The sequence below is a fragment of the Cariama cristata genome, unplaced genomic scaffold, assembly GCF_000690535.1.
Source record: "Cariama cristata isolate BGI_N322 unplaced genomic scaffold, ASM69053v1 scaffold30117, whole genome shotgun sequence".
In the NCBI taxonomy this organism is placed as follows: Eukaryota; Metazoa; Chordata; class Aves; order Cariamiformes; family Cariamidae; genus Cariama; species Cariama cristata.
Window position 1 is genome coordinate 71,716 of NW_009625528.1, and position 13,291 is coordinate 85,006.

At 36.0% G+C, this 13,291-nt stretch overlaps 1 protein-coding gene across 1 annotated transcript in view; it reads left to right on the top strand.

Moving 5' to 3' along the window:
• NF1 (neurofibromin 1) overlaps nt 1-13,291 on the top strand; it is a gene marked incomplete at its 3' end in the record, with an annotated part of 88,950 nt that overhangs the window by 69,977 nt on the left and 5,682 nt on the right. The window contains exons 38-52 of the mRNA XM_009703641.1: nt 703-1,135; nt 1,372-1,712; nt 2,457-2,659; nt 3,698-3,891; nt 5,526-5,666; nt 5,895-6,174; nt 7,376-7,590; nt 7,798-7,859; nt 7,982-8,096; nt 8,951-9,052; nt 10,045-10,185; nt 10,556-10,682; nt 11,248-11,379; nt 11,914-12,049; nt 12,876-13,033. Coding sequence (XP_009701943.1) covers nt 703-1,135; nt 1,372-1,712; nt 2,457-2,659; nt 3,698-3,891; nt 5,526-5,666; nt 5,895-6,174; nt 7,376-7,590; nt 7,798-7,859; nt 7,982-8,096; nt 8,951-9,052; nt 10,045-10,185; nt 10,556-10,682; nt 11,248-11,379; nt 11,914-12,049; nt 12,876-13,033 — 2,780 coding nt within the window. The remainder of the gene's footprint in view (nt 1-702; nt 1,136-1,371; nt 1,713-2,456; nt 2,660-3,697; nt 3,892-5,525; nt 5,667-5,894; nt 6,175-7,375; nt 7,591-7,797; nt 7,860-7,981; nt 8,097-8,950; nt 9,053-10,044; nt 10,186-10,555; nt 10,683-11,247; nt 11,380-11,913; nt 12,050-12,875; nt 13,034-13,291) is intronic.

Here is a 13,291-nt window from a genome sequence, read left to right on the forward strand (position 1 = left end):
GATCTGAATGTTTTTCTGGAAAGAGTTATTTTGTAGACAAATCCTCTGTACTGCTCAGAGGACTGACCGTTCTTAGAAACACTCCACCCAGCGTTAGAGTCTGCTGCAGTATATAGCAAATGAAATTAGTTTGACACCCTTTGAAAAAGTTGGTATATGGATGCTTAATTAGTCTTAATTAAGACTTCTGCAATAAATGTGTTTTTCCACATATAAAAGTAGATATAATTTGAATCTCTAAAGAGGTAAAAAGTTAATTTGAGGGACTTACACTTTTATTTTTAAGGAAGCTCTGAGCTCTTTTCATGTAATCCAGTTTTGCTCCAATTGATGCACTGTTGCTCTCCAGTGTGGATTTTATTTTTGCTTCTAGTTGAATAAACCTCCTGTCTGTCTGGAGGTTGCTTGGCGTGGTAGGTTGCGTGGCACTTCAAAAATTAAGTTGAGTTAAATCCCAAGTCAAGCTTCATTATACTGGGCACTAAACTTGGGCCGAGTGTGAGTCATGACAGAATAGTAACGGATGCCTTTAGGCTGTAGCTGCCAGTCTGGTGTCATTACTTTGGATTGATGGTATTGTTAGAACTGTGTGAAAGATCAGGCTGGTTTAGTGTAGTAGTTGTATGTGTAATACACCACTCAAATGTTTGTAGTGTGGATCTAAAATGCAAACCTGTCAATGTCTGTCTTGTTTTCTTGCAGATTCAAGACTGGTCAGATCAACGGAGATTTATTGATATACCATGTACTGCTAACTCTGAAGCCATACTATGCAAAGCCATATGAAATTGTAGTGGACCTCACACACGCTGGCCCCAGTAATCGCTTTAAAACAGACTTTCTTTCTAAATGGTTTGTAGTTTTTCCAGGCTTTGCTTATGAAAATGTCTCAGCAGTTTTTATTTATAATTGTAACTCTTGGGTCAGAGAATACACCAAATACCATGAAAGGCTCTTGACCGGTTTGAAAGGAAGCAAAAGGCTTATTTTCATAGACTCTCCAGGGAAACTGGCAGAGCACATCGAACACGACCAGCAGAAACTCCCAGCAGCTACCTTGGCTTTGGAGGAAGATTTGAAAGTATTTCACAATGCTCTCAAACTGGCTCATAAAGACACCAAAGTTTCTATTAAAGTAAGTCCTTTTAATGCTGTTCCTAGTGAAATGTTGTATTTTTATAAGGATTTGAATATGATTGTACTGTCTCTTAATTCTCCTGTCTCAAGGAGAAATCACAACTTAGTAGTATGTCTCTTTAGGAAGTATAAAATTTCATATGTTTATCTTTGTAAAATTAGAAGTGTCAGACTTTTCTTTCTTTATATTGTTAACAGTATGTGCTGAACCACTTTTTGTATTCTTTTTCTAAGGTTGGGTCGACAGCTGTGCAGGTGACGTCAGCAGAACGAACAAGAGTCCTGGGACAAACAGTGTTTTTAAATGATATATACTATGCCTCTGAAATTGAGGAAATATGTCTTGTTGATGAGAACCAGTTTACCTTAACCATCGCTAACCAAGGCACGCCACTCACCTTCATGCATCAGGAGTGTGAAGCCATCGTTAGGTCCATCATTCATATACGCACACGGTGGGAGCTGTCACAACCAGACTCCATCCCACAGCATACTAAAATTCGTCCTAAGGATGTCCCTGGAACACTACTGAACATAGCGCTGCTCAACCTGGGAAGCTCAGACCCCAGTTTGCGGTACAGATATTTTAAATTAATGTCAACTTTCATCAAAAATGTGAATTCTCTCCAAGGTTTTCTTACTGTTAGCAAATCTCCCTTGAACAAAACAATTTTTCTTCCACCACGTGTACTCTTTAATATAAAGAAAGGTTGGGTTTTCTATAGGCAAAGAAAGGCGTACATACTGTCAGAGTAACTGAAGGCACATAGGAAGCTGAATTTCTCTTTATAATGAGAAATACTTCTGCTTTGCAATATACACTTATTTAGGTACAGTTGATTTTCATGGTGTTGAACTTCTTGTTTGATAACGTAGGAGCTATACCTCTTAGAGCAGGCTCTTCAGTCTTGTCCGAAAGGGCTACCTCAGAGTGGGTGCTGGCACAGTGGCAGCCGCTGGGGCCCGTGGCAGTCTGTCTCCCAGCAGCTCAGGTGCACATGGAAATACTGAGAATTTCCTGGAACTGAAAGCTATTCTGAGAAGTCCAGTACAAAGTTCTTCAAGCATACTCTTTAACCTCATCAGAAATTATTTAAAGCAAGTGGAGGAGTAATTTGTTTCATTTCTCCAAGGCAAATGTTTTTGTCTCTGAATCTTAACTGGTGCAGGGGAAAAGTTAAGGATTTAAATGTAATCTCTTATATAGCAGTATTGATTTGATTTTTAAAATGTCAGTACTGTGATGCCTTGGTGTAAAATATATATTTTTAAAATGTACAAGAAAACTATTACAAGTCACGTTGCTTGCTTTTTTACAGGTCTGCTGCCTATAATCTTCTATGTGCCTTAACCTGTACCTTTAATTTAAAGATTGAGGGACAGTTACTGGAAACTTCAGGTCTGTGTATTCCTGCCAACAACACACTATTTATTGTATCTATTAGTAAGACTCTTGCAGCTAACGAACCACACCTTACCTTAGAGTTCTTGGAAGAGTGTATTTCTGGATTTAGCAAATCTAGTAAGTAACACTAGTATTCCTTAATGCTAACCATGAACTTGAAAAGATTTAGGTTGGTAGCTGTCTAGCTTAGTCAGTTAAGCTTCCTCATGTTACTGACTCCCAATAAGTTTAAATTGCAAATGCTTCTTAGAGCTGTTTTCAAGATTATCCATTTATATCTGTTTCTTAATAATCAAGTTGTGTAATACTCTGAAGCCAGGCAGTTTCACAAACTGGAATGGCGTCTGTTGGAACAAAAACATTACTTTTCACATTTGAATGTCCCCTTTCCTTTCTCATGAAGTAGATTTAAAAAAAAAAAAAAGCAACTGCCTCCTAGACTTTGAAATTAATGTTGCAAATTTTACTAGATATCTCATTCATTTAGAGGATTAAGTTAATTCAGGGAGATCACAATACAAATTATTTGTTTCATATCACTGTTGATAGTTTTGTACAGTGAGTACTTTGGCTAGATCTCTGTCAGGCTGTTACTAATTCACCAGAGGCAGAGAATATTGCAGACCAAAAATCAAAAATTGAGGTCAGTGATAGTGAATGTTTGAACTCTAGAATATACATACACAGAAGAGTTACAGGATTCTTTAGTCATACCAAAATTAATCTTTTCACACTGATTATATCTCTCAGTTGTGCATCTGGCTCTGTTGCACTACTTTTGTCATCCTTTTTTTCCAGGAATAATACTGCTCTGACTTTACTGTTGGAAGCTGTTTAGAATACATTCTCAAATTAAAAAGAAATTATCTTAAGTAGTCCCCCCTAATACTGAGTGTACACATCTTTGTCACATCTCTTAATAAGATATTAAAATGACAACATCTCCTTGCCAGATTCCTGCACACGTTTCTTGGATGTCATTATTAGAGTATGTTTCTTTTTGAAGCTTGTCTGTTTGTGCAGTATTATTTGCTCTGCTTTGATAGGAATTGTTTTAGACAATAAAACTGAAAGGAAAAGTGCTCATAAATAATTATTTACTTATAAAGAGAGACCAGTGCTGATTCTGTGTTACAGAGTGAATTTTTATTTCAGGTATTGAACTGAAACATCTTTGTCTGGAGTATATGACTCCCTGGCTGTCCAATCTGGTCCGATTCTGTAAACACAACGACGATGCTAAGCGCCAGCGAGTCACTGCTATTCTTGATAAGCTTATAACAATGACAATAAATGAAAAACAGATGTATCCTTCCATTCAAGCTAAGATATGGGGAAGTCTTGGACAGGTACAAATTCTGCATAATTTATTGCCATTTGTTTATAAGCAGATTATAGAGTTTTTTAACCACTTGGATGTTAATGCAGAAAAGTAAAATGGATCTTGACATGACCTAAGTATATTAGCTGTATGGAGAGTAGTGTGCTAGTTCTTCTGAAGTTTCCATTCTATAAAATACTTCATAAAATCCTTAATGAACTCTGGCTTCTAGGAATATGGTCCTAGCTCTCACTGAGAATTGAAAATTGAAGGTCTTTGGTATAAGTAGTAATTACTTCATCAAAGCCCCTGAATGAACATGTACTGTATGGCAAGAACAAAGTACTAGCATTCAGAGGTGTATTAGGCACATGGCATTGAAAGAACTCTTTTTTTTGTTGTTTTTGTTTGCACTTTTGATGTACTGTAAGGCAAGAACAAAGTACTAGGTGTAGTACAAGTCAGAGGTGTATTAGGCACATGGCATTGAAAGAACTCTTTTTTTTGTTGTTTTTGTTTGCACTTTTGAAACATGCATTTTGATTACAATTAATAGAATGTCAATCCTCCTGTTGATCATTAGCTTAACACTTAGCCAAATTCTATCCTCATTGTCCCTGCAAAGTAAAGAAAATGAAAAAAATAAAGCTGACGTCATATATGCCATTCATGAAGGAGGCGTCTAGACAAACGAGACCAGCTTTACTTGCTCAAAAGCTTTGTATCAACTTCCTCATTGTCATACTATTTTTATTTTTTTTTAACCGTTCTCCAAACTGATGCAGCCCAGCCTCACAAAGGTACTCTTGGAGGATATGGGAGAACTGTCAAATGGATGCATGAGTGCACTTTCTTGCTTGGTCCGATTGTCCAAAAAAACCCAAACCAAACCAAAAAACAATGCATTTTGAAAGCTTAAATCACATTCAGAGCAATATGACGGGTATGTCCAGTATGAAAGTCTGTTAACAGGTAAATATGGAGAACAGAAAATTAAAAGTATTGGACAGCAGTTGGTGGAAATTTTATCATTGACTTAGTTAACCCAGAATTGCAACCAATTTTCATAATGTAATGAGAGCCAAGTTTGAACCATTACTGCAGTAGCATTAATCTTAGCCTGCATGTTACATTGAGTTCTCTGTGCAGTTGGACATATTTGATTCTTACCCACATATATGAAATACCTTTTTTTTTTAAAAAAAAAAAAAAAATAACAGGAGAAGAAACTTGTTTTACTGGTAGCCATATTCATACATGGCTAGTGCTCTAAGTAAAATCTCTGACAGATGAGATTTTGCTTATTTTCTTGGAAGTACATTTTTTCCTCCACTTCAAATCCAATTTCTTCTTATTAGGTTCAGCATTTTGAGAAGAGTTATATTTTAAAATGGAAAATAAAATAAAAATAATACAAACTAAATTATTATTTCTCCACAGTTCTGAAGCAGGAGTAAAACCTGATGGAATTCAACTTTACCCTTCTAAAATTTACATTAGGCTTTTTTCCAAAAGGATAACAAATCACTAAAACTGATGCTTCAATTTATGGTAGTTATGCATCTTCAACTGAAAAGTGAATGATTGCTGATTTAAAAAGCAATTTACTGTGGAAAAGTAAAATTACCTGACTGATAAAAAAGAATTTTTTTTCTTTAACAGATAACAGATCTCCTTGATGTAGTGCTGGACAGTTTCATCAAAACTAGTGCCACAGGGGGCTTAGGATCCATAAAAGCTGAGGTTATGGCAGATACAGCTGTAGCACTTGCTTCTGGAAATGTAAAATTGGTTTCAAGCAAAGTGAGTTCCCTCTGTGTCTTAATTTCCTTTTTTATAGTAATTTCAACTTACATAATGATGTGACACTGCGATGCCTTCTGATAACTCAGTAGAGGCAATAATGGAAAAAATATTATAAAATGGGCTCCAAACAATAGAATAATTCCAATGTTAAATTGTGATGGTTTTTACTGAAATTTGAGCTGTACTCTTCATTTGTGTAAAACAAAATGGTTGCTGTCTTTTCAGGTGATTGGAAGGATGTGTAAAATAATTGACAAGACTTGTCTGTCTCCAACTCCTACACTGGAACAGCACCTGATGTGGGATGATATTGCTATTCTAGCACGTTACATGCTGATGCTCTCCTTTAACAATTCTCTGGATGTGGCAGCACATCTCCCCTACCTCTTTCATGTAGTTACTTTATTGGTGGCCACTGGTCCCCTTTCTCTCAGAGCTTCCACTCATGGTCTTGTCATCAACATCATTCATTCTCTTTGCACTTGTTCACAGCTTCACTTTAGTGGTAAGTTTTGTTTTGTTTTGTTTTTTTTTTTCAGATTTTCAGTTAAGCTGATTGCTCTTCAGTTTGTTTAAGAAATATTTGAGTTGTCTCTCTCTCTTTAAACTATTCTGAGAGTTTGAAAATACCGCATTGTAATTCAGCTTGCGTACAAATCAGAATGAGGATATGATCTGCAACAAATGAATATGGAATAAAAAATTTACTATCTGGTTTAGAGCAGGTGGATCATGTAAATTGTATGTATGACAGGTTTTAGAAAAAGAGAAGAAAGTACCAGTAATTTCCTGTAATGCAGAGAAAGGCGAAAATACGTCTGTGCTAAAAGTGGCTGATGTGCATCTTTTGAATGGTTGCATAATGTGGTAACAAAAATAACAATTACATAAGGGAATTGTGAAACTATACTGTTAAAACAGGTATTTTGCATACTGCTGTATTTTAGCAGTCCTAAAATAATTGGTATTAGCAAATATGTAGCTGTCACTTCTTACCACAGAAGTACAGTATCAAACCAGGCTAGATTTTGTGCAGAAAAAAAATTTAGAAGTTTATGTAATCTTGGCTTTTTTTTTAAGTATCTGAAAGCTCATTTTATATCTATATATATCAGCAGAGTAAGTGTGTGAATACACACACACTCATACCTATATATGTATAAAGAAAAACTTCGCTTTGACATGCAGAGAAGGGCACACCTTCCTATTTAAACGATGAATTTGAAGTACACTGAAATGAACTGAAAGTTCAGAATTGTAAAAATATTCAGTGCTAGTAGCAGGGCTGTCATTTTCATCTGATTTAAGTGGCTTTCTTCATTTTAGTGCCAGAGCCAAAAGCAGAATTTGATTGCATTTTGAACTTACAGAACTGTTGGTATTTCAAAGCAGGAACTCTCCAGGTTTCCATTTTCTGAATCAATGTCAGGAGAAGTCTCACAGAACCACATCTTTAAAGAAGTTTCTTTCTACCTGTTTTTAGAATACATCTTCCTGGTGACTGGTTTCAACAGTCTATGCAACAGACCACAGTTGTTGTGGCATAGGCTGGGAGAAGTAGCAAAGAAAACAGTGTTTGAATGTGCAAAGTGACATATAGGATGATTATCTACTTTTATATTCATGGGAGAGTGAGCCTCAGAGTGTTTAAAATATGGATTGAGTTTCAGTGGTTTAAATCTAATATGTAAAAATTTATTCAACAGAGGAGACCAAACAAGTTTTAAGGCTGAGCTTGACCGAGTTCTCTCTGCCCAAATTTTATTTGCTGTTTGGAATCAGCAAAGTGAAGTCAGCTGCAGTCATAGCGTTCCGATCCAGCTACCGAGACAGGTCGTTTTCACCCGGTTCCTATGAAAGGGAGACTTTTGCACTGACTTCGCTGGAAACTGTTACTGAAGCTTTGTTGGAGATCATGGAGGTACGTGGTTCAAAACAAATTATCCATAAGGGAAAATGGCACTGCTTGCATTCTCGACAGGCCAGCAGTGTAGTGAGGTGTACCTCCCATGATGTGGTAATAAATAGTTAAGTAGCTGACTTCTGAGAACTAAACTAACTGCACATTCTGAATTTTAAAAATACTTTTTCTTTGTTACATGTATTCAAACCATATAATTCTTTTTAGGCTTGTATGAGGGATATTCCAACATGCAAGTGGCTGGACCAGTGGACTGAACTAGCACAAAAGTATGTTGTAGACCTCAAAACATAACCCCTGCCTGTGTAGTTCACTTAGAATGCTCAGCTTTTCATTATACAGCCTGTTTGATGTATATTTGTTTAATATGGTGTACTCTGTTTCCTCACAGGTTTGCATTCCAATATAACCCATCCCTGCAGCCAAGAGCGCTTGTTGTCTTTGGCTGTATAAGTAAACGTGTGTCTCATGGACAAATAAAACAAATAATCCGAATTCTTAGCAAGGTATATGTGTCTATGTCTGTTTTCCTTTGTGACTCATAAAATAGCTATTTTAGCTATTTTTAGCTTTATCTTCCCATCAAATATAGAACTCGGCACAATTTGAGGATAAATATTTTTTTCAAGTATATTCTTATATAAAACTAACTGATTGGAAATATACTTTTTGTAGGCCAAGCTTTTTATTTTAAATCGATTTGGTGGTGATAAGTTTCTTCACTGCTGTGACTTCTAGAGTAATGATAGTTTTCAATATTCAGTTTAAAATTTGACACACTGAGATTGATCCAGAAGTCAGTATTTAAATAAATGAGAAATTTTCTGTTAAGGCATTTAGCTACATGCACGTGATTCACAACTTCCCTTTTTTTTTAAAGGAAGTTAATAATCTAGTGTGTTATAAGTAAATACAATAAAGAGCAGGACGTTCACATAAGAAAACTTTGTAGCAGACTGCCTAGCTTGGTCATGGTGTTCTGTATTTTCTAAAGAAGGTTGTGTTCCATAGCAAGTAAACAGTGTGCTAAATAGGTTTCCTTCAGCATTTTATTAGCATTTTATGCACATAAACTTTAATTGAACAGCATGTGAATTATAAGAGCTATTCTCTAATTCTTACACCCTGTCCTGCACCCTTACTTTTTTAATACACGTGCAATTGCTTTCAGCAACACATATATCACTTCTGTGTAAATCCTTGTTTGTAAAAGTTCTTGAGAATTGGTTTAAAAATGAACTTAATCTTTGTAAACTAATTGAGAACAACAATGATTGTTTAGAGCTTTGATCTTCTTTTTACAAAGCAAAATCTAATTATGGTTGTATTTTTAATTACTCTTCTTTTTTCCTACGAAAAGGGACTTGAGAGCTGTTTAAAAGGCCCTGATAATTACAATAGCCAAGTTCTAATAGAAGCAACGGTTATAGCACTCACCAAGCTGCAGCCTCTTCTTAATAAGGTAAACAACTGGATTTTTAGGGTAAACAGAGAACATACTTCGTAAATGAAAATTACAATTACGGCTATAATCTCAAAAAGATAAGAAAGTGTTGTGGTTTCTGAAGTTCACACTTCGCTGCTGTGACTCATGCTCGAAAGTACTACATACGGGAAGTATGTCAGATGTTTGTATGTGGGACCTGTGCAAAGGCTTTAAAAATGCTTTAGAATGTACTGTTCTGCTTCATCAAACTGGGCCATAGCAATGTAGGCAAAGGCTGTACTGCAGGCTGTCTTAAATCTTTGCAAAAGATTTTCAGTCTTGGCTTTCACATGTCTGATTGCCAATATGCACCTTTCAGGTCATGGCTTGTAATAAACTTAGTCTTATCTGATTTGCTGTTAATTTAGCCATCTGTATTTTACTTAGCCATCTGTATTTTACTTTCAAGTTCATTATTTGAGCAGCATACCAATAGGTACGCTGGTAATGAAGAGCCTCATATATCTACCGTTAGTAAATAAAACTCGTTCCTAGAAAATTCTGCTGCTTAAGAGACACAGGATTTGTTGAATGCCAGTTCCTCCTGCCTGCATTTTTGATTTGGAGAAGAAATTGCCTGGCCAGTTAAACGTGCAGAGTTGCAATGCATTTTCAACATGTGCTCTCAAATTGATTACAAAAGACACATTTCTCTTCAGTCTGGTGTAAGGCAATATGTCTGACATTTTTTTGTGAGCAAGGGAAGGAATATGAGAGAGGGGGAATGGCTTGGGGGGGAAAAAAGGGACTTGAAATTAAATTTACTTTCTGCTACTCACCTGTTAAGGGCATTAAGACTGCAGGTTCGTATGAACATCTGTTTTATTGGAATGGATGTGGTTGAGGACAGAACCTGCTATAAGGAGGATAGTAACACATATACAAAACCATGTGTCAGTCCTATTTGTCTTTCACTTTACAGGAACTGACTTGAAAGTGAAATCATGGCTTTTTCTTTTTCCTCCTAGGACTCTCCTATGCACAAGGCCCTCTTTTGGGTAGCGATGGCAGTACTGCAGCTGGATGAAGTAAACTTGTACTCGGCGGGTACAGCCCTACTTGAACAGAACCTGCATACCTTGGATAGCCTTCGAGTATTCAATGATAAGGTAAGCTGTTAGCAATCAGCTGTGACTAATCCTTAGTTTATGTAAGCAGTTAAATCCATTTAAAAAAAAAAATATAATCCTTGTCTTTATGGACACTAGTTAAGCAACTGAAACTGAAATTTACATTAGAAATTGTTTCACTTGGGTAATATCAACAGTAAGACTAAGATGTAAAGATGAAGCTCTTATTATTCTGTTCTAAAGTGGAACAGAAATGTTTAGATGTGTTCTATTCAAGAGCGTGTTTGATGTTTTCATGTGAGCTCTTAAAGATACTGTTTTGTCACTTCTTTTAAAAAAAAAAAAAAACTTCAGATATGATGAGTAACTTTTGATGAGGTACTCTTGTATTTTATTTTTTCTGGGTCAGAGCCCAGAAGAGGTGTTTATGGAGATCAGGAGGCCACTTGAATGGCACTGCAAGCAGATGGATCATTTTGTTGGGCTAAATTTCAACTCCAACTTTAACTTTGCGCTAGTGGGACACCTCCTGAAAGGTAAGAATACATATTGCTGTTCGTTTTAGATAAACACTCCTAATTCAGAAATAAAAACAAATCCAAGGATAAAGGGGAAAAGTGGGTGGTGGATTTTAAGTAACTTGGATTACAGAGTAGGTACAGAATTAAATGTTCTTTGACTAAAGGACTTTGCCAGGTTTCCTTTATACATGTCCTATGAAGGTCTTTAGTGCTAATGATCTAAATTCTTAACTGTCACAGGATGTGTGGCTTCATTTGCTGCAGTTCTTTACTTCTTCCTCCAAGAATGCTGTCTTTCTCTGTGTGTTTGCCTGTGTTCAGGCTCACTGTTTGTTTTAGAAGACTGATTTGTGAGATGATAGATATAATATATGCACAGACACTTGAAATGATGCAATTTTTGGGGGAGGGACAGAAAGAACTAGTCTTGAATGTGCAATTCTGTTAGCATTGTGCTTCCTTATATGAAGCGTCCTAACATGTTAAAAAATATATATAAATATTTTCAAAATATTAATGTTTCATAAATATGCATTCAAAAATTACAGACAATATTTGGCTTTTTAACCTCATTTCTTAGGATACAGACATCCTTCTCCTACCACTGTAGCAAGAACAGTGAGGATTTTACATACACTACTGGCTCTGGTTAACAAACATAGGAACTGTGACAAGTTTGAGGTGAACACCCAGAGTGTGGCTTACCTGGCAGGTAAAATTAAACAAACATACATTCTTCTAAATTTGTGCTAACTGAAAAGGAATGGATTATTGTGGGAATTGTTACAGTTTTAGGTTGATAAAATTGTACTAATGTAAAGGAAACTTGTAACTGGAGATGGACAAGAATCTGGGCTAGGCTGGGGTGCATTAGTGAAAGCTTTCTGTGGACTGAAGGCTTGACAACACAGGACCTGCTGTGCAACTTTGAAAATAGTTCAGGGAGGCTGAAGGTTTCTTCATTTAAATACTGAAGTGTGTGCTTTAGAACATTCAAATTTCTAGTGGTCTAGAAATAGAAATTGTGACAGTGTGAGGGCAAATGTTTAAATTGTATAATTGTAACTGGATGGGGAATGTAATTCTTTTTAAATGACTTTTAATCTGTACGTTTCAGTAAGGTGTAATTACATCTCAGTGGTCATCTTTGCACTAATTAAAAAATTTGAATTGATTGAATATTGCTTACATTCTTCAATGTATTCCTACTGTGGAAAACTTACGTTAGCTTTCTTTGAATTTTTAGCTTTGCTGACAGTATCTGAGGAAGTTCGAAGTCGCTGCAGCTTAAAACATAGGAAGTCTCTCTTGTTGACAGACGTTTCAATGGAAAATGTTCCTATGGATACATATCCCATACACCACAGTGACACTAGCTATAGGTTGGTTGTCTAACTTTTAGATAAGTTATCCAAATTTCAATGTCTGTTTGCTTTAGTAAGTTATCTAAAGGTAACCTGTGGTATATTAAAAACTGAAACCCACATTCATAAAGTTAATGTTCTGTTACGAGTTCCTGACCAATATGCTACGTATACTGTGATCAAGAATCACAGAGAAATTTGGGTATTGAATTCATATAGATTTAGTTCTGAGATCCATAAAGCTATTTCAGAGCTTAACTGCTTTGGATGTTGTTAAACCTTTTGCTAACATTTTTCTACGAAACCTAATTCCATCTCATTTTTTGTTTATATTTTAGAAGAAAATTTTGTTTGTCCTGTTAAGAGCTTGAAGGCATGTACTAAGTAATGACTTGGTCCGTGTCATTGGAAAATCTTGACATCTTATAGCTTGTCTATATGCAACCACAGAGATAAGCTAAGAAATCAACCTAGAAGTGATGTGGAGAGCCAGTTTCTCTCAATAGGGAGCACTTTACTCAGGATGTCTCGTTCTAGCATCCAGTGTGGAGTAGCTGATTATTAATTGTCTTTCATCTTGCCTCATAGGCTGATTTTCTTGTGTTCTTTTCATTGCTTTGTTTTTTATCTCTTCAGCATTACATTCATATCAGATTGTTAGTTTTCACTAGCTCAGACATTTTTGCAAGCAAAGTAATTACTGTTTCTTTATATGTGTTTTGGGGAGATTAACATGTTAGGAAAGATGAGTTTAATAAAGGATAGTTTGGCTAGTTGAAAAATTTATGCCTAACTGTGCACAGTTTTAAAGATTTTTCTGAATTTAATTTCTCTGCACTTTCAGGACACTAAAGGAAAATCAACCATGGTCATCACCAAAGGGATCAGACAGACATCTGGCTGCCAGTTACCCGACAGTGGGACAGATAAGCCCTCGAACACGAAAGTCCATGAGTTTGGATATGGGGCAGCCTTCACAAGCGAACACTAAAAAGCTTCTAGGTTATTAAGATAACTAATTTACTAATTTGTCTACAGCATACCCCAGGAAGTGTTGCTGGAGGAATATTATACTGGAATTTGTTCTGACTTTAAGTGCTTATTCCTGATTCAGAGCAATATAAGCAGTTTCTACAAAATACAAATTACAGAACACTGTACAGTTAAAGAGGACTAACTCAGTTCTTTCGATCACAAAGAGGGGGAAGCACGAGTGACACTCAAAATGTGCACGTTGAAGTGGAGAAAAAAAAGGGGGGG